General features: G+C 44.2%; 1 protein-coding gene across 1 annotated transcript in view; it reads left to right on the top strand.

Moving 5' to 3' along the window:
• The window catches only part of LOC140186981 (uncharacterized), a 46,323-nt gene extending 24,638 nt beyond the window's left edge, over nucleotides 1-21,685 (top strand). The window contains exon 3 of the mRNA XM_072241846.1: nucleotides 20,735-21,685. Coding sequence (XP_072097947.1) covers nucleotides 20,735-21,685 — 951 coding nt within the window. The remainder of the gene's footprint in view (nucleotides 1-20,734) is intronic.
• The last annotated feature ends 631 nt before the right edge of the window (nucleotides 21,686-22,316 follow it).

Below are 22,316 nucleotides of genomic sequence, written 5' to 3'. Positions count from 1 at the left end.
CCACAAGGATTCAACATCTTCCACAATGTCATGTCTTTCTTTTGATACCATTCTTTATGAAGATGCCAGTACAACAGGATGTTTGGATTCTTCGGGCATGGTTACCCTACTAAGCCACTCAGCAACTCTCAGGAAACCATCTTCAAGTATTGGATTAAGCTTGAAAATATAACTGTACCTTTTCACACTTTTTCCCCTTTGCAGACTTGAGAATTCATCTGAAAGTTTCTTTCTTTGGCGAAAACCAACAGTCTCCAATTCAGCCTTTCCGAGCTTCTCCACTGAGAGACAATCTCAGCCAATCTGACCTTTAGCCTTCTTCATCTCTCTGCAAAGCATACCCTTGTTGTTCTTCATCCAAGTCAGACTGACAGCAAGCAATATTGAATTGCTTCCTCTTCCAACTAAGAAATAAGAAAAGGTTCTGAAACCTAAGAACCTAAGCCACTGTCTTCCTCAAATGGGTCCAAGGCAGGAAGTAACAGATAATATGTGTTACTGCATCCAACTGCTCTTCAATCTGCATGACATTCTTTATAGCGATCTCATTGACTTCTGGATCATCCAGTGGAGGTTTTTCAGAACAATCAGGATTCACGGGCCATTCCATAAGACCTTAAGAGCAAAAGGTATAGGGGCAGAATTAGGCCATTTGGACCATTGAGTCTACTCCACCATTTCATCATGGCTAATCCATTTTCCTTACAGCCCCAATTTCCTGCCTTCTCCCTGTATTCCTTCATGCCCTGACTAATTAAGAATCTATCAACTGCTGCCTTCAGTATATAGAATGTAGTATAGTACACCACTGGAACAGGCCTTTCTGGCTACAAGGATGTTCCCAACTAGCTAAAAAATAACTTTTAAAAAAAACAAAAATGAACCCCTCCTACCTACACAATGGCTGTATCTCTCCATCTTCCTGTCTAAGTATCTCTTAAAAGCCTGTAATGTATTTGCCTTTACCACATACCAGGCAACACATTGCAAAAGAATGTAAGTGTTAAAAAACTTAACCCTCACATCCCCTTTGGACTTACCCCCGCCCACTTTCAATGCATTACCTCCGATATTAGATATTTCTAGTCTGGGATATACACAATGATGTCCTTCACAGCTGTCTGTGGCAACAAATTCCACAAATTCACCACTCTCTGGCCAAAGAAATTCCTCCTTTTCTGTGTTCTAAATGGACTTTCCTCTATTCTGAGGCTGTGGTCTCTGGTCTTAGACTTGCCCACCGTAGGAAACATCCTCTCCATATCTACACTATCGAGACCTTTCAATGTTGGGTAGGTTTCATTGAAATCCGCTCCCCCAGCCCACCATTGTTCTGAATTCCAGTGAGTACAGGCCCAGAGCTATCAAATGGTCCTCATATGTTAAGTCTTTCAATCCTGGAATCATATTCGTGAACCTCCTTTGAACCCTCTCCAATGTCAGCACATCCTTTCTTAGATAAGGGGCCCAAAATCCCAAAATTGCTCACAATACTCCAAATGAGGCCTCACCAGCACTTTACATAACCTTAACATTACATCCTTAGTTTTATATTCTAAACCACTCAAAATGAATGCTAACATTGCAATTGCTTTCCTCAACCAGCAAATTAACATTTACAGAATCCTGCACGAGTATTGCCAAGTCCCTTTGCACCTCAGATTTTTGAATTTCCTCTCCATTTAGAAATTAATCTACACTTTTATTTCTCCTATCAAAATGCATGACCATACACTTCCCGACTCGGTATTCCATCTGCCACTTCTTTGTCCATTCTCCTAATCTGTTTCAGTCCTTCTGTAGCCTTTCTGTGTCCTCAACGCAGCCTGCCCCTCCACTTATAATCTGCAAACATGGCCACACAGCCATTAATTCCTTCATCCTAATCACTTTGACGTATAATGTACAAAGAATTGGTCCCAACAAAGACCACTGTACAACACCAATGGGTATCGGCAGCCAAGCAGAAAAGATTTCTTTAGTCCCATGCTTTGCCTCCTGCCAATCAGCCAGTGCTCTGTCTACACACATCAAAGTTGCTGGTGAACACAGTAGGCCAGGCAGCATCTCTAGGAAGAGGTACAGTCGACGTTTCAGGCCGAGACCCTTCGTTAGTCCTGATGAAGGGTCTCGGCCTGAAACATCGACTGTACCTCTTCCTAGAGATGCTGCCTGGCCTGCTGTGTTCACCAGCAACTTTGATGTGTGTTGCTTGAATATCCAGCATCTGCAGAATTCCTGTTGTTAGTGCTCTGTCTATGCTAGTATCTTTCCTGTAATACCATGGGCTCTTAATTTGTGAAGCAGCTTCATGTATGGTGTTTTGTCAAAGACCTTCCGAAAATCCAAGTACACAACATCGACCAATTCTCCTTTGTCTATCCTGTCTGTCATGCCTTCAAAGAATTCCAAAAGATTTGTCAGGCAAGGTATACCCTTAAGGAAACCATGCTGACTTTGGCCTTTTTTGTCATGTGCCTCCAAATACCCTGAAACCACATTATTAAAAATCAACTCTCATATATTCCCACAACTGAGGTCAGACTAACTGGCCTGTAATTTCTTTTCTTCTGCCTCTCTCCCTTCTTGAAGAGTGGACTGATATTTGCAATTTACTAATGCATCCTCAGTTTCTTCACTGTGGCCCCACCGTGAAGACAGATGCAAAATACTTTTTCAGTTCGTCCACCATTTCCCTGTCCCCCATTACTTCCTTTCCAACGGTCCAGTATCTACTTTCCCCTTTCTTTTACACTTTATATATCTGAAGAAACTTTTGGTATCCTCTTTAATCTTTGGTACCCTCAGGGATCTGTTTTTGGACCTCTACTCTTCGTGATTTTTTAAAATATAACTATATAACAATTACAGCACGGAAACAGTCCATCTCGGCCCTTCTAGTCTGTTCCAAACTCTTACTCTCACCTAGTCCCACCGAACTGCACTCAGCCCATAACCCTTCATTCCTTTCCTATCCATATAGCTGTCCAATTTAACTTTAAACTACAACATCGAACCTACCCCAACCATTTCTGCTGGAAGTTTGTTCCACATGGCTACCACTCTCTGAGTAAAGAAATTCCCCCTCATGTTACCTCTAAACTTTTGCCCTTTAACTCTCAACTCATGTCCTCGTTTGAATTTCCCCTCTCTCAAGGGAAAAAACCTATCCACGTCAACTCTATCTATCCCCCTAGTAATTTTCAATACCTCTATCAAGCCCCCCTCAACCTTCTACATTCCAAAGAATAAAGACCCAACTTGTTCAACCTTTCTCTGTAACTTAGGTGATGAAACCCAGATAACATTCTCGTCAATCTCCTCTGTACTCTCTATTTTGTTGACATCTTTCCTATAATTCAGTGACCAGAACTGTACACAATACTCCAAATTTGGCCTTACCAATGCCTTGTACAATTTTAACATTACATCCCAACTCCTATACTCAATGCTCTGATTTATAAAGGCCAGCATACCAAAAGCTTTCTTCACCACCCTATCCACATGAGATTCCACCTTCAGGGAACTATGCACCATTATTCCTAGATCCCTCTGTTCTACAGCATTCTTCAATGCTCTACCATTTACAATGTATGTCCTATTTTGATTAGTCCTACCAAAATGTAGCACCTCACATTTATCAGCATTAAACTCCATCTGCCATCTTTCAGCCCACTCTTCTAACCGGCCTAAATCTCTCTGCAAGCTTTGAAAACCTACTTCATTATCCACAACTCCACCTATCTTAGTATCATCTGCATACTTACTCATCCAATTTACCACCCCATCATCCAGATCATTAATGTATATGACAAATAACATTGGGCCCAGTACAGATCCTTGAAGCCCACCGCTACACACCGTCCTCCAATCTGACAAACAGTAATCCACCAACACTCTCTGGCGTCTCCCATCCAGACACTGCTCGATCCATTTTACGACTTCAATATTAATACCTAATGATTGAACCTTCCTAACCAACCTTCCGTGTGGGACCTTATCAAAGGCCTTACTGAAGCCATATGGACAACATCCACTGATTTACCCTCGCCAACTTTCCTAGTAACATCTTCAAAAAATTCAATAAGATTTGTCAAACATGACCTTCCACGCACAAATCTATGTTGACTGTTCCTAGTCAGATCCTGTCTATCCAGATAATTATATATACTATCCCTAAGAATACTTTCCATCAATTTACCCGCCACTGATGTCAAACGCACAGGCCGATAATTGCTAGGTTTACTCTTAAAACCCTTTTTAAACAATGGAACAACATGAGCAATACGCCAGTCCTCCAGCAGCATCCCTGTTTCTAATGACATTTGAAATATTTCTGTCAGAGCCCCTGCTATTTCCACACTAACTTCCCTCAAGGTCCAAGGGAATATCTTGTCTGGACCCGGAGACTTATCCACTTCTATATATTCCTTAAAAGTTCCAGTATTTCCTCTTCTTTAATCATCATAGTTTCCATAACTTCTCTACCTGTTTCCCTTATCTTACCCAATACAATATCCTTCTCCTTAGTGAAACCGAAGAAAAGAAATTGTTCAGAATCTCCCCCATCTCTTTTGGCTCCAGACATAGCTGTCCACTCTGATTCTCTAAGAGACCAATTTTATCCCTCACTATCCTTTTGCTATTAAGATACCGGTAGAAACCCTTGGGATTTATTTTCACCTTACTTGCCAAAGCAACCTCATATCTTCTTTTAGCTTTTCTAATTTCTTTCTTAAGATTCTTTTTACATTCTTTATATTCCTCGAGGACCTCATTTACTCCATGCTGCCTATATTTATTGTAGCTATCTCTCTTTTTCCGAACCAAGTTTCCAATATCCCTTGAAAACCATGGCTCTCTCAAACTTTTAACCTTTCCTTTCAACCTAACAGGAACATAAAATTCTGTACTCCCAAAATGTCACCTTTAAATGACCTCCATTTCTCTATTACATTCTTCCCATAAAACAAATTGTCCCAATCCACTTCTCCTAAATCCTTTCAAATCTCCTCAAAGTTAGCCTTTCTCCAATCAAAAATCTCAGCCCTGGATCCAGACCTATCCTTCTCCATAATTATATTGAAACTAATAGCATTGTGATCACTGGACCTGAACTGATCCCCAACACAAACCTCCATCACCTGACCTCTCTCATTCCCTAACAGGAGATCCAACACTGCCCCTTCTCTAGTTGGTACCTCTATGTATTGCTGCAAAAAACTATCCTGCACACATTTTACAAACTCCAAACCATCCAGCCCTTTTACAGTATGGGCTTCCCCATCTATGTGTGGAAAATTAAAATCTCCCACAATCACAGCCTTGTGCTTACTACAAATATCTGCTATCTCCTTACAAATTTGCTCCTCCAATTCTCATTCCCCATTTTGTAGTCTATAATACACACCCATAAGAGTTACTACACCTTTCCCATTCCTCAATTCCACCCAAATAGCCTCCCTGGATGAGCCCTCTAATCTATCCTGCCAGAGCACTGCTGTGATATTTTCTCTGACAAGCAATGCAACACCTCCCCGTCTTGTCCCTCCAATTCTATCACACCTGAAGCAATAAAATCCAGGAATATTTAGTTGCCAATCACACCCCTCCTGTAACCATGTTTCACTAATAGCTATCACATCATACTTCCAGGTATCAATCCATGCTTTAAGCTCATCCACCTTTCTTATAATGCTCCTAACATTAAATTAGGTGCATTTAAGAAATTTTCCACCTCTTACTCTCTGTTTATCACGAACGGTGCAAACAGCTTTACTATTTTCTTTTTCTTCCTTCTTCCCTGCATATGTTCCTACACTCTGGTTCCCCTCCCCCCTCGTATCTAGTTTAAATCCACCGGAGCCTCTCTAGTAAACCTACCTGCAAGAATATTTGTACCCCTCCAGTTCAGATGTAGACCATTCCACCAAAACAGGTCCCACCTTCCCTGGAAAACTGCCCAATTATCTAAAAACTGAAGCCGTCCCTCCTGCACCATGTCTTCAGACACGTGTTGATCTGCACTATCTTACTATTTCTAAACCCTCCTGCACGTGGCACTAGTAGCAATCCTGAGATTGCTATCCTAGAGGTCCTGTCCTTTAACTTGGAGCCTAACTCCCTAAACTCACCTTTCAGGACCTCCTCACTCCTCCTACCCATGTAATTGGTCCCTACATGGACCACGACATCTGGCTACTCACCCTCCCTCTTGAGAATACCAAAAACTCGATCTGAGATATCGCGGACCTTGGCACCAGGAGGCAACAGACCATTCAGGATTCTCGATCTCTTCCACAGAACCTCTTATCTGTCCCCCTAACTATCAAATCCCCTATCACTACTGCTGTCCTCTTTTCCCTCCTTCCCTTCTGAGTTGAGGGTCCCATCTCAGTACCAGAGATGCAAACACTGCAACTTGTCCCTGGTAGGTCGTCCCCATCAACAGTATCCAAAGTGACCTGGAGGGATGGGTCAGTAAATTTGCTGATGACACAAAGGTTGGGGGTGTTGTGGATAGTGTGGAGGGCTGTCAGAGGTTACAGCAGGATATTGATAGGATGCAAAACTAGGCTGAGAAGTGACAGATGGCGTTCAACCCAGATGTGTGAGGTGGTTCATTTTGGTAGGTCAAATATGATGGCAGAATATAGTATTAATGGTGATACTCTTGGCAGAGTCAAAGTTCAGAGGGATCTGGGGGCCCGAGTTCATAGGACACTGAAAGCTTCTGCGGAGGTTGATTCTGTGGTTAAGAAGGCATATGGTGCATTGGCCTTCATCAATTGTGGGATTGAGTTTAGGAGCTGAGAGGTAATATTGCAGCTATATAGGACCCTGATCAGACCCCACTTGGAGTACTGTGCTCAGTTCTGGTCGCCTCACTACAGGAAGGATGTGGAAACTATAGAAAGGGTGCAGAGGAGATTTACAGGGATGTTGCCTGGATTGGGGAGAATGCCTTATGAGAATAGGTTGAGTGAACACGGACTTTTCTCCTCGGAGCAACCGAGGATGAGAGGTGACTTGATAGAGGTGTAAAAATGATAAGAGGCATTGATCATGTGGATAGTCAGAGGCTTTTTCCCAGGGCTGAAATGGCTAGCATGGGAGGGCACAGTTTTAAGGTGCTCGAACGTAGGTACAGAGGAGGTGTCAGGGGTAACTTTTTTACTCAGAGAGTGGTGAGTGCGTGGAATGGGCTGCCGGCAACGGTGGTGGAGGCTGATACGATAGTGTCTTTTAAGAGGCTCCTGGATAGGTACATGGAGCTTAGAAAAGTGGAGGGCTCTGGGTAAACCTAGGTATTTTCTAAGGTAAGGACATGCTCAGCACAGCTTTGTGGGCCGAAGGGCCTGTATTGTGCTGTAGGTTTTCTATGTTCTGTGTTTCTAATGTTTCTAATATTATTGGCTAGCTTACCTTCATATTCCATTTTTCCTTCTTTATGACTTTTATAAGCTTTTATGTTGGTTTTTATAAGCTTCTTAATGCTCTAATTTCCCATTAATTTTTGCCCTGTCTTTGGCTTTAATGTTGGTTTTGACTTCTCTTGACGGCCATGTCTGCATCATCCTGCCTTTAGAATACTACTACTTCCTTGAGATGTACTGTATCTATCCTGTGCTTCCAAATTGCTCGAGGAAACTTCTGTCATTGCTACTCTACCAGTGGATGACTATGGAATCTCCTTTCACCACTGTAGTCCGCTTCACCTCTCTTCTGAGCTACTGCACCAGACTCTGTGCCAGAGACACGGTCAGTGCTGCTTCCTCTAGTGGGTTGGCTCGCTCCATAGTATCCAGAGTGGTATACTCATTACTGAAGGAAATGGCCACGGGGGTACTCTGCACTTACCGCCATTTCCTTTCCCTGTTCTGACAATCACCCATGTATCTGCCTCTTGCAACCTTTGGAGACTACCTCCCTTTAGATCCTGTCTATCACTTTCTCAGTCACCCATATGAGCTGAACGTTGTTGAGCTGTAGCTCCAGTTTCGCAGCACATTCTCTGAGGAGCTGCAGCTCAGTGCACCTCGTGCAGATGTGGTTATCTGGGAGGCGAGAGGTCTTCCAGAATTCCCACATCTTACACACCAAGCAGCGCACAGCCCCTAGAGCCATTCTCACTGCACTAACTGTGCCCTGACAGATGAAGAATGAAGAATAAAGAAGAAGGAAAAGAAACTTACCCGGTACCTCGCCCAAGCCCGATGAACACAAGCCACTCCTACACTGGCCCACTCACACAATGGCAGATCTTCCAATAGCTGCTCCACTTTCCCTGCTTGGTTTTTATTTGCCCTTTCTAATGAATCCCATTCACTGAATGGGCACAGTTCATCTCTGAAAACTGCTTTTTAAAATCTTCAGCCATTACCTAAGTAAAATTGCCACTACTTCTCGTGCTCCCACTGACTGATGGAGTGCAGTTTAACATACCCCTTAGTCTCTGTTCTCCAACGCTCTGAAAGACCCTACTCGTTCCCACAGATACACCTTACTATGCCCCCGACTAAAGAGATTCCTGTCGCTTGCTCACCCAGAACGTAGAAGAGTACAGCACAGGAACAGGCCCTTCTTCCCACGATGTCTGCGTAGAACACAATGCCAAATGAAACTGAATCTCTTCTGTCTGCATGTGATTCCTATCCTTCCATTTCCTGTCTAAAAGCTCCTTATCATACCTGCTCCCACCATTCCTCATGGCGGCCCATACCAAGCCCCACCACTCTGTAAATAAAACTAAACTATTACTTGTTCAGCCCACAATCTTTAAATTCTCACCCCCGTCATCTTAAACTGATGCCTTCTTGTATTTGACATTTTCACTCTGGAAAAATTATCCTGTCTACCTTGCCTTGGGAGGAGGAGAAGATAGCGGCGTGACGGCAGCGCGCGCGGCCTCTCCGGTGAATGATATCTGTAATCTGTCAAGTAGGGGACCGTGCACAATTCTGATTTGATGGAGACAGATGTGAGAGTACGGAGGAACATCTGGAGAAACTTCTGAAATGTCTGCTTCGCTGCCGCTGCTACTGTGTGGTAACTGGAATCTCCAGAGCAGAAGGCCCTGAATCCTTGGCTTTGCTTGTTTCAGTGGCCGGGGCGAGGTCGAAGGCGCTCAGCAGAGGATGTATCGGAGGGGCTGGTCGGAGGCTCGAAGTTTTCGGACGGACAGACTCAGTGTCGGCTGAGGTCAGCTGCTTCAAGGGCATCGGCAAGTTGATGGTGCCTGGAGGTTTATGGCAGGGAGTTTCTCCCTTTGGCTGCTGCTATCGGGGACTCGGGAGTCAATCACCTCGGGGACCTTTGAGACTTCATTTACTGTGCCCTTGGTTTGTTCTTCATCAAATTATGGTATTGTTTTGCACTGCTGTAACTATATGTTATAATTATGTGGTGCTGTCAGTGTTAGTCTTTGGTTTGTCCTGATTTTCTGTGATATCACTCTGGAGAAACATTGTGTCATTTCTTAATGCGTGTATGCATTTCTAAATGACAATAAGAGAGGACTCAAAATCTATACTTCTCAGTTTTAAAACTATTGTGTCTCCCCTCAGCCTCTTTCACCCCAGAGAAAAAAATCCCTCTGTATTTCACTCATGTGCAGTTTCTCTCCATAAAAATAATCGTCTGCCTTTTGATTCCCCCTACACTATACACACCATCACTATTTACTACATTAAACTCCATTTACCGAGTGTTCTTCCCGTCACCAAAACTCTCTAAATCTGGTTGTAGAGACCAAATGTCCCAACACCCTGGCCCCATCCCCCATCTTTTTTCTGTTAATGACAGACTTGGATCCCTCACACGCTGACCCCTCCTCCAGCATTTAATTTCAATGGTAACTAGTTAATGACACAGAACGGATCCCTGGTCTGCTCTGAGTGTGAAACTGACCTGTTTATTCAGTCTCTATTATCTATATGATGACCAGTCTTCAACCCTTATTAACTCATTTCCCCCAGTCATGTGAGTTCTGGGATAGTGCAACAGTCTTTCATATGGCACCCTGTCAAATGTCCTCTGAAAATCTAAGTCCACCACATTTACAGGTTCCCTTCCAACAATTTAGGAAAATCTTTGACATCTTGGTCAAACATGAGTTGCCTTTCACCAAACCTACTGACAGATGTCAAACCAGGGCACAGGTAAACATGATGATGAAGTAATTTTTTGGCACACTGGCCTTCATCAGTCAGTACACTGAATGTACAAGTTGGGATGCTGTTGAGGCCATATTGAAATATTCTTTTTTAGTTTTGGTTACCCTGCTACAGGAAAGATGGCATTAATCTGGAAATAATGCAATGAAGATTTACAAGGATGCTGTCAGGAACTCAAATGACTGTTATGAATAGAGGTTGAGCAGGCTAGGTCTGTTTTCCTTGGAATCTAGGACAATGGGGCAATGTAATAGACAGGTATAAAATAGTGAAGGTCATGGATATGGTAAATGTACAGAGTCTTTTTAACGGGGATGTGGATTCAGGAACTAGAGGGAACAAGATGGTGAGAGGGTGCAGACCGAACAAGAACCTGATGGGCTATTTTCTCCCCCACTGTGTGATCAGGAAATGAACCAGCTGCCAGAGGAAGTGGTTGAGGCAGGTACATTAAAAACATTGTAAAGCTATTGGACAGGAATGTGCATAGGAAAGGCTTTGAGCAATATGAAGGCAACTTAGGTGGGTGCTTTGGCATAGACCAAATGGGCCAGAAGACCCATTTCCATGCAGTGTGACTCAACAAATCTAAAGAATCTTGATTGGTTTGATGACATTAAGCTTCTCCAAATGACTTGTTCTGTCTTCATAGATCACAGATTCTAGCATGCTGCAAACGACAGATGTGAAGCTAACAGTACCACAGTCCTATGTTTGTCTGCCTGTCCAAATGTCTCAGAAAAAATACTATCATGTCAGCATCCACCTCCATGCCTGGTTGTGCATTCCATGCACCTAATACTCCCTGTGTAAAACAAAAACTTGCCTTGCCCATCTCCTGTTAACTTGAACCTGTGCCATTTAGTATTTGATGTCTCTATCCTGAAGGTAAAGACCTAACACCACCTCCATGAACTCAACATTCTTTAGAGAATCAGCATTCTCCAAGTTGCTCTCACTCCCTTCAAGTCTTTCTGCTTGGTGAAGACTGATGCAAAATACTCATTTAGTATCTCAACCATATACTTTGGCTTCAGGTAGAGATCCCCTTGTTTATTCTTGAGAGGTCTTACGTTTTCCATAACAGCCATCCTATTTCAAATTTATGTATAAAGTACCATTGTATTTTCCTTAATGCTCTTCATGGTGTTTCATGTTCCCCTTTGGCCATCCTAATTCCCTTTGAGTTTTAGGAATGTAGAACAAGCATATAGTCAGTGGCCACTTTATTAGGTTCAGGAGTGGAACCCGGTGCAGTCATCTGCTGCTGTAGCCCACCCTCTTCAAGGTTTGATGTGTGTTCAGAGATGCTATTCTGTACACCACTGTAATAATGTCTGTCTATTTGAGTTACTGTCACCTTCCGATCAACTTGAAGCTGTCTAGCCATTCTCCTCTGACATCTCTCATTAACAAGGCATTTTTGCTCACAGAATATTTTTTGTAAATCACACCATTCTCTGTCAACTCGAAAATCAGTTGTGTGTGAAAATACAAGATCATCAATTTCCGAGATAATCAAACCATCGACAACCATTCCACCATCAAAGTCACTGAGATCTAATTTCTTCCCCATTCTGATATTTGGTCTGAACAACAACTGAACCTTTTGATCATGTCTGCCTGCTTTTATGCATTGAGTTGCTGCCACATGATTGGCTGATTAGATATTTGTATTAATGAGCAGGTATAGAGGTATATCTAATAAAGCGGCCACTGAGTGCAGAACAGACGATAAGACCTTCAGAAATCAGAGCAGAATTAGGCCATTTGGCCCATTGAATCTGCTCTGCCATTCAATCATGGCTGATCCTTTTTTCCCCTTCCTCAGCCCCACTCCCCGTAACCTTTTATGCTATGGCCAATCAAGAACCTATCAATCTCAGCCTTAAATACTCCCAACGACCTGGCCTCCCCAGCTGCCTGTGGCAACAAATTCCACAAATTCACCATGCTCTGGATAAAGGAATTTCTCCATGTCTCTGTGTAACTCCCTGGGGAAGCTTTCACCGCTAACATAATGATCTTTCTGTAAAAACAGGTACGGTTAGAGATAACGGGTGCTTTGGAATGTGAGCCGTCCAATGAAGGGAGTATGTTTTAATATTGTGTGCCTGACACCGGAGTGAGCTAGGTCTTTTGTTCGGCAGGAGATAGAGGGAGAAGACCCCGGAGAGAAGAGGTCATAGGACTCGACCGGGAGTGGGGCCATGATTCAACGAAGCCCAGGGAGATCGAAGGAGGATCAGTGAAGAGGAAACTCCACTGAAATACTGCTATGTCAGACTTTACTTTCTCTCTATCAAATTTCAAGTTGAACTCAATCATATTGTGACCTCTTTCTCCAAAGGGTTCTCTTATCTTAAGCACCTTATCATCTCCGGTTCATTACATAACACCCAATCCAGTGTAGCTGATCACATGGTAGGCTCAATGACAAACTGCTATAAAAAGCCGTCTCATAGGCATTCAACAAATTCAGTCTCTTGAGATCTATTACCAACCTAATTTTCCCAATTGATCTGCATGTTAACATCTCTCATGACTATCATAACATTACCCTTTTGACACACCTTTTCTATTTCCCGTTGTAATCCGTAGCCCGCATTCCAGCTACTGTTGGGAGGCCTGCATATAACTGTCATCAGAGCCCTTTTACCTTTGCAGTTTCCACAAGGATTCAACAACTTCCGATCCTATGTCACATCTTTCCTAATGGTTTGATGCCATTCTTTACTGCCAGAGCCATGCTATCCCCTTTGCCAACCTTCCTATCTGTTCAATACAATGTGTAACCTTGGACAATCAGCTCCCAACTACAACCATCCTCCAGCCACAACATCATACCCGACAATCTGTAAAAGTGCAACAAGATCATCCACCTTATTTTTTATACTCCTTGCACTGAGATATAACTCTTTTGAGTATTGTATTTGCTAATCTCTTTGATTCTGTATCCCTAATTCACTGATACTCACCCTGCTGGCTGCAATTTTGTCCTATCATCTGCCTGCCCTTCCTGACAGTCTGCCTGTACAATATCTTTTCTTTTTTAACCATCCGTCCTATCTTGAGTTCCATCACTCTGGTTCCCATCCCACTGCTAAATTAGTCTAAACCCTCCCCAACAACTCTAACAAGCCTGTCCACGAGAATATTGGTCCCCCTTGGGTTCAGGTGCAATCCATCTCTTTCGTACAGGTCATTCCTCCCCCAGAAGAGATCCCAATGGTCCAAGAATCTGAAGCCCTGCTCCCCGCGCCAGCTTCTCAGCCACGCATTTATCTGCCAAATCATCCTGTTTCTACCCTCACTGGCATGTGGCACTGGTAGCAATCCAGAAATTACTACCCTGGAGGTCCTGCTTCTCAGGTTTCTGCCTTGCTCTTTAAATTCCCTCTTCAGGATCTCATTGCTGTTCCTTTCTATGTCATTGGTACCCATAGAGTTGGCTCCACTGCAGTCTGTGCCAGACCATTGCACAGATTCCTACTCTCTGGCTAAAAAAATTCCTCCTTACCTTCATTTGAAAAAATCGCCCCTCAATTTGGAGACTAGCTCTGGATACCCCCACCACAGGAAACATTCTCTCCACATCTACGCTATCTTGTCCTTTCAACATCTGGTAGGTTTCAATGAGATCCCCGCCCAGCCCTCACATTCTTGTAAATTCCAGTGAGTACAGGCCCAAAGCTGCCAAATGCTCCTTATATGTTAACCCCTTCATTCCAAGAATCATCCCCGTGAATCTCCTCTGGGCTCTCTTCAATTCTTTCTGAGATATGGAGTCCAAACTGTTGACAATATTCCAAGTGCGGCCTGACTAGTGTCTTATAAAGGCTGAGCATTATGTCCTTGATTTTATATTCTATTTCCCTTGAAATAAGTGCCAACATCTGAACCTGTATATTAACCTTCTAGGAGTCTTGCATGAAGACTCCTAAGTCCCTCTTCATCTCTGATGTTTGAACCTCCTCCCCATTTGGATATAGTCTGCACTATTGTTTCTTTTACCAAAACACATTGTCATTCATTTCCCAACACTGTATTCCATCTGACACTTTTTTGCCCATTCTTCCAATTTGTCTAAGCCTTGCTGAAAATCACATTGCTTCATCACCACTACCTACCCCTCCACCTATTTTTGTATCATCTGCAAACTTTGCCACAAAGCCATCAATTCCATTATCCAAGTCATTGACAAACAATGTGAAGAGTAGTGGTCCCAATACTGACCATTGAGGAACACCACTAGTCACTGGCATCCGACCAGAAAAGGCTCCTTTTATTTCCACTCATTGCCTCCTGCCTGTCAGCCATTCCTCTATCCATGCCTGCATCTTTCCTGTAATGCCATAGAATTTTATCTTGTTAAGCAGCCTCATATGTGGCACATAATCAAATGCCTTCCTAAAATCCAAGTAAATGACATCCACTGCCTCCCGGACAGCCACATCTGCACCAGGTGTGTTGAGCTGCAGCTCCTTAGCGACCACATTAGGGAATTGGAGATGCAGCTCAATGACCTTTGTCTGGTCAGAGAAAGTAGGAGGTGATAGAGAGGAGCTACAGGCAGGTAGTCACACTGGGGCATGGGGAAACAGATAAGTGGGTAACAGTCAGGAGAAGGAAGGGCAGGAGTCAGATGCTAGAGAGCACCCCTGTGGCTGTACCCCTTGACAATAAGTACTCCTGCTTGAGTATTGTTGGGGGCCATAGCCTGCCTGTGGGAAGCAACAGTGGCTGCGACTTTGGCACAGGGTCTGGCCCTGTGGCTCAGAAAAGTAGGAAAGGAAGAGGATGGCAGCTGTGATAGAGGACTCTATAGTTAGGGGGTCAGACAGGCAATTCTGTGGACGAAGGAAAGAAGCACGCAATTTCCTGAAGTGGGAAGGAGAACAGCGAGAGGTCGTGGTACATATTGGTACCAACGACATAGGCAGGAAAAGGGAGAAGGTCCTGAAAACAGGCTACAGGGAGATAGGAAGGAAGTTGAGAAGCAGAACCATCTCAGGATTCCTGCCTGTGCCACGTGAGAGTGAGTATACAAAGGTTGTTGTAACTCTAGTCCAGAAGAAAAGAAGAGCTTATGAAAGGTTCAATAAACTAAGTAATCATTGAGATCTAGAAGATTATAAGGCTAACAGGAAGGAGCTTAAGAAAGAAATTAGGAGAGCCAGAAGTGGCCATGAGAAGGCCTTGGCGGACAGGATTAAGAAAAACCCCAAGGCATTCTACAAGTATGTGAAGAGCAAGAGGATAAGAATTGAGAGAATAGGACCAATCAAGTGTGACAGTGGAAAAGTGTATATGGAACCAGAGGAGATAGCAGAGGTACTTAATGAGTACTTTGCTTCAGTATTCACTACAGAAAATGATTTTGGCTATTGTAGGGATGACTTACAGCGGACTGAAACGCTTGAGCATGTAGTTAGTAAGAAAGAGGATGTGCTGGAGCTTTTGGAAAGCATCAAGTTGGATAAGTCACCAGGAATGGACAAGATGTACCCCAGGCAATGGAAGAAATTGCTGAGCCTCTGGCGATGAACTTTGCATCATCAATGGGAACAGGAGAGGTTCTGGAGGATTGGAGGGTTGCAGATGTTGTTCCATTATTCAAGAAAGGGAGTAGAGATAGCCCAGGAAATTATAGACAAGGGAGTCTTACTTCAGTGGTTGGTAAATTGATGGCGAAGATCCTGAGAGGCATGGCTTTGTGAAAGGCAGGTCGTGCCTTATGAGCCTGATTGAATTTTTTGAGGGTGTGACTGAACACATTGATGAAGGTAGAGCCATAGATGTAGTGTAAATGGATTTCAGCAAGGCATTTGACAAGATACCCCATGCAAGGCGTATTGAGAAAGTAAGGATACATGGGATTCAAGGGGACTGGCCTGCCCACAGAAGGCAAAGAGTGGTTGTAGATGGGTCATATTCTGCATGGAGGTCAGTGACCAGCAATGTGCCTCAGGGATCTGTTCGGGAACCCCTACTCTTGGTGTTTTTATAAAATGATCTGGATGAGGAAGTGGGGGAATGGGTTAGTAAATCTGGAAATGACACAAAGGTTGGAGGTGTTGTGGATAGTGTGGAGGGCTGTCAGAGGTTACAGTGGGACATTGATAGGATGCAAAACTGGGCTGAGAAGTGGCAGATGGAGTCCAACCCATTTAAGTGTGAGGTGGTTCATTTTGGTAGGTCAAATATGATGACAGAATATAGTATTAATGGCAAGACTCTTGGCAGTGTGGAGGATCATAGGGATCTTGAGGTCTGAGTCCATAGGACACTCAAAGTTGCTGCGCAGGTTGACTCTGTGGTTAAGAAAGCATGTGGTGTATTGGCCTTCATCAATCGTGGGATTGAGTTTAGGAGCCAAGAGGTAATGTTGCAGCTAATTAGGACACTGGTCAGACCCCACTTGGAGTATTGTGCTCAGTTCTGGTCGTCTCACTACAGGAAGGATGTGGAAACCATAGAAAGGGTGCAGAGGAGACTTACAAGGATATTGCCTGGATTGGGGACCGTGCCTTATGAGAATAGGTTGAGTGAACTTGGCTTTTTTTCTTTGGAGTGACGGAGGATGAAAGGTGACCTGATAGAGGTATATAAGATGATAAGAGGCATTGATCGTGTGGATAATGAGAGACTTTTTCCCAGGGCTGAAATGGCTAGCATGAGAAGGCACAATTTTAAGGTGCTTGGAATTAGGTACAGAGGAGATGTCAGGGGTAAGTTTTTTTACGCAGAGAATGGTGAGTGCGTGGAATGGGCTCCTGGCGACAGTGGTGGAGGCAGATACAATAGGGTCTTTTAAGAGATTCCTGGACAGGTACACGGAGCTCAGAAAAATAGAGGGCTATGGGTAACCCTAGGTAACTTCTAAGGTAAGAACATGTTCGGTACAGCTGCGTTGGGGGGGGGGGGGGGGAGGGTGGAATCTGATTGAAATCTGATTGAAAGGATTAGATAGCAGAGATGTGGAGAGGATGTTTTGCATAAGGACTTAGGAGTCCTTGTGCAAGACTCCCAGAAGGTTAATTTACAGGTTGAGTCTGTGATAAAGAAGGCAAAGCAATGTTGGCATTTATTTCAAGGGAAATAGAATATAAAACCAAGGAGATAATACTGAGCCTTTATAAGACTCTAGTCAAGCTGCACTTGCAGTATTGTCAACAGTTTTGGGCTCCATATCTCAGAAAAGATGTTATCATTGGAGAGAGTCCAGAGGAGGTTCACAGGGATGATTCCGAGAATGAAGGGGTTAACATATGAGGAGCGTTTGGCAGCTTTGGGCCTGTACTCACTGGAATTTTGAAGAATACAGAGGATACTAAATGTTGAAAGGACTGAATAAGATAGATATAGAGTGGATGTTTCCTATGGTAGGGGTATCCAGAACTAGAGGGCACAGCCTCAAAATTGAAGGACAGCCTTTTAGAACGGAGGTAAGGGGGAATTTTTTTTAGCCAGAGAGTAGTGAATCTGTGGAATGCTCTGCCATGGACTTGGACTGAGGTGGAGTCCAAGTTTGTGGGTATATTTAAGGGGGAAGTTGATGCTTCATGATTGGTCAGGGCATCAAAGGATATGGCGACAAGGCAGGTGTATGGGGTTGAGTGGGATCCAGAATCAGCCTGACTCAATGGGCTGCATGGCATAAGCTGCTCCTGTGTCTTACGGTCTTATTATGGCTGCTCCTCGCACTTAGGACTGAACCCTGGTCACTAAGCTTTGGAGGGGTTTGATCTGCTGATGTTAGCCTTAAATTAGACTGGTGTTTAATTTTGTGGATCAGTGACAAATAAATCAGTTCCATTTCAAATCCTGTGTCCCAGGTGCTTACAGTCTCTGTCGCATGTACAGTACAGTAAAGAATTTGGTCAGTACAACTGCTCTCTGCTTGTGATTTTGTTCCCGATCAGTATTTTTAAATCTAACCCTGCTGATTTCTTGCTCTCCCTATGATAACAAGTGACTACAGGTGACCACTGTGGGTGAAGAGCTTTCACTTGAATTTTCTGCATGACTTTCTGCAGATTGAATAAGACAATGAGATCACTGTGGTTTTCTCCCATACATTCCTTACTCCTCAGAACTCTGAGCTAAGACAGAATTTCATGGGTGGTTGAATTCCTCCTTCCCTTCTCTTTAGAACGTTTTGGGTCATTTTCATTGATCTTGAATGGCTGTGCCTCACACAGCTCAGCTGCTGCACTCTCCTTTAAAGTATGAAAACAGAATGGTGGATAAATCTTCAGTGGAGCAGGGTCAGAAACCAAAGCAGGGCCAGCATCAATCAGGGCTTTGGGACTCTAGAAAGAGTTGGAAGGTAGAGTTTACGGGAAGGAGAAGGGGGGAATCAGACCAGGAGGATGTGCTACAAATAAATAATCAGCAACAACTGGAAACTGACTGGAAAACATTTATTCTGCAAATTGCTGGGGGAACTCAGCGGGTCAGGCAGCATCTTTGGAGAGACTGTTTATCTCTGCTTAAATGCAACCAGACCTGCTGAGTTCCCCCAGCAATTTGTGTGTGTTTCTCTGTATTTGCAGGATCTACAGAATCTGTCGTGTTTTATATCTGCATTTGTAAGTAGACTGGACTTTTGACATTTGACACTTCAGAATGCTTGTTGATATTGTTTTGTTTGTGGAAGCTTGCTGCGTTGAAGTAGCCGCTGAGTTTCTATATAAAACATTGATGTTTTCGAGGCATATGGCATGGAAAGGATGCTTGCAGCCTCCTATAATGGTATCTTACATACCCAGAAACCTCCGTGCTGCAGAAGTCGCTGTCGCTGACCTATCGTTGAAATGCGCAGGCGTCAGGGTCGCCGATCTTCCCGAATACTGCACATGCGCTCAGTGGACAAAAGGCTCCGGCAGATCGGCTGCAGGTAGGAGCCGGGGTTTCATCGGCATGGGAGCTCTCCGGGTCTGCGGGACCGTGGTCTTGCATAGTCCCGGCCTTTTCCCCTTTCGGCGAGCTTTCTGCTGATGAGAAAAGGCGGATGGAATGGGAGCTGATGGATCTCTCAAATATTGCCGAGATCCGGCGGGATCTAAATCCAAGGATTAGTAACTTTGAGAGAAAAAAGAACAAAATCCTTCAATCAGCTTTAGTTCTTGAGAAAATCACCTTTGTTCTACCTCCTCTTGTTTTGGATCTTTCTGCTTGTGATAACATGTTTTGTACCATTCTCTCCTGGTACATAATGATATCGATACCTTAGTTCTGGGTAACAAATGACCTGTAGCTTTCACAACAAGAAAATGCCACATTCCAATGAGAAAAACTACTACCCTCCCCTTCATTACCATCGATCAGTTCACCACCTTCAATATCTGGGGGGGGAGGGGTGAACTGAGAAGGGAAGGGGTCAGAATAATTGGAAAGTCTTCAGGGAACAGCTTTGTAATATATGCTCTTTGTAGCACTATGGGACGTGACCAGAGCTTGAAATGATATCAGTGTTCCCTCTTTTTTTTTTTACAGCTGTGCAGACCATTGGTCTGAGCAGGACATATTTACGGCATGAAAACTGTGCGGCACTTTAAATTAATATTGTATAAAAGAAAATTCCAGCTGTGCGGCAACGAAGGCTATCTATGTGAAAGCATTTTGGTTTCTGCGTGGCTGTGCACCAGTGCAGCTTAGAGGGAACATTGAATAATACTAATGGAGAGAGTCAAACTGAGCTGTCATAGACTGAAGACAGGCAGAAATTGCCAAATCTTATACCGACAGGAAGATTGTCAGAGAATTTAATGGTCATTCCAGATGCCTGAACCATGCCCAGTTAGAAGATGAGAAGTTGTCCCTCCAACTTGTGGTGAACCTCACTGTAGCAGTGTGATGTCAGAGCTCAGCACAGAGTGCCGTCCTTCACCCATTGATGTCTTTTGTAATTTTTTTTAGGGATTAGAAATGGCAAAGAATTTGTGAACAGGAGTCTCAGACACAACAACACATCAGTTGTGATGGCTCCACCCAGATATTTAAAGATTGACCAGGTAGTTCCTTTGTGACACTAATCTATTGTTGATATTTGGAGATGAAGTAGTATCTCATCCCAGCTAGAAACGTGCTTTGTGTCTGAAATGAAGATTTCTGTTGTAACTCAGTGAAATCCACTGGAATCGTAGTGCTGAAACACACCAGATTTATGCACTGGAGATCAGTTCTTCAACTGCATTGATTGTGCAAGGGATTCACTATGTTCTACATCTGATTTGATGAATTGCCAGATAGAGAACTGTGGGAAAGGATTCAGTCGCTCATCTCACCTGCAGGAACACCCTCGAGTTCAAATGGAGGAGATGCCATTCACCTGCTCAGATTGTGGGAAGAGATTTCCTCAGTCACCTGAACTGAAGGAACATCGGCAAGTTCACAGTGATGAGAGGCCATTCACCTGCTCAGAATGTGGGAAGGGATTCACTGTGTTATCTAACCTACAGACACACCTGCAAGTTCACACCGGGGAGAGGCCATTCATCTGTTGCATGTGTGGGAAGGGGTTCACTCAGTTATGTGCCCTACATGTGTACCAGTCAGTTCACACCGGGGAGGGGCCATTCACCTGCTCAGACTGTGGGAGAGGATTTACTTGGTCTTCTGACCTGCTATCACACCAGCCAGTTCACACTGGGGAGAGGCCATTCACCTGCTTAGATTGTGGGAAGGGATTCACTCGGTCATCTGCACTATTGGTACACCAACGAATTCACACTGGGGAGAGGCCGTTCACCTGCTTAGATTGTGGGAAGGGATTCACTCGGTCATCTGCACTATTGGTACACCAACGAATTCACACTGGGGAGAGGCCGTTCACCTGCTCAGACTGTGGGAAGGGATTCACTCGGTCATCTCATCTGAAGGTACATCAGCAAGTTCACACTGGGGAGAGGCCATTCACCTGCTCGGATTGTGGAAAAGAATTCGCTCGGTCATCTGGCCTCCTGGCACACCGACGAGTTCATACCGGGGAGAGGCCGTTCTCCTGTTCTGTGTGTGAGAAAGGATTCACTCGGGCGTCTCAGCTGAAGGAACATCAGCGAGTTCACACTGGGGAAAGGCCGTTCACCTGCTCAGAATGCGGGAAGGGGTTCACTGTGTTGTCTAACCTACAGAGACACCAGCGAGTTCACACCGGGGAGAGGCCGTTCACCTGTTCCATGTGTGGGAAGGGATTCACCCAGTTATGCACCCTGCATGCACACCAGTCAGTTCACACTGGGGAGAGGCCGTTCACCTGTTCAGATTGCGGGAAGGGATTCACTCGGTCATTTCAACTGAAGGTACATAAGCGAATTCACACTGGGGAGAAACCATTTACCTGCTCTGAATGTGGGAAGAGATTTACTCAGTCATCCACTCTAGTGGTGCACTACCGAGTTCACACTGGGGAGAGACCATTCACCTGCTCTGAATGTGGGAAGAGATTCACTCAGTCATCCACCCTTGTGGCACACTACCGAGTTCACACTGGGGAAGTAGTTTAAATTAGCTGCCTGCTGGATATTTATCCATCACAGTTGCTCAACAGAGGCTAGTTCAAAAGTGACTTGTTGTTGAACTCTGCTGTTCGTTTCTGCACCCTGGTCACTGGGCATGGGAGGATTTTCTTCCGATAATGTCCACCTTTATGGGGACAGGAGTTTAGTATTCTGGATCTATGACAATTAAATCAGTTCTATGTTAAATTCTGTCTCAGGTACCTAGTGTACAACACACCCAGTGTACATTAGCAAGTCAACACAGCCCAGCTGGCCCCTGCCAGTATTTCTGTTCCACAACAGTCATTTTAAATCCATCCCTGCTGCTCCTCTCTCACTTTCCTTGTGGTGATGAGTTTCAAACAGTAACCACTCTGTGAGAGAAGTTGTTTCTCTTGAATTTGCTGCATGACTTTCTGCAGAGTGAAGAAGACGACACGCTGACTGCACTTATATCTGACATGTATTTTGTCCCTCAAATCTCTGGGCTGAGGAACATAGAATAGTACAGCACATTACAGGCCCTTCGGCCCACAATGTTGTGCCGACCCTCAAACACTGCCTCCCATATAACCCCCCCACCTTAAATTCCTCCATATACCTGTCTAGTAGTCTCTTAAACTTCACTAGTGTACCT

Source organism: Mobula birostris, chromosome 23 (assembly GCF_030028105.1).
Source record: "Mobula birostris isolate sMobBir1 chromosome 23, sMobBir1.hap1, whole genome shotgun sequence".
Taxonomy (NCBI): domain Eukaryota; kingdom Metazoa; phylum Chordata; class Chondrichthyes; order Myliobatiformes; family Myliobatidae; genus Mobula; species Mobula birostris.
The sequence above is the reverse complement of the archived record's forward strand: the minus strand, read 5'-3'. Positions and strand labels throughout refer to the sequence as shown.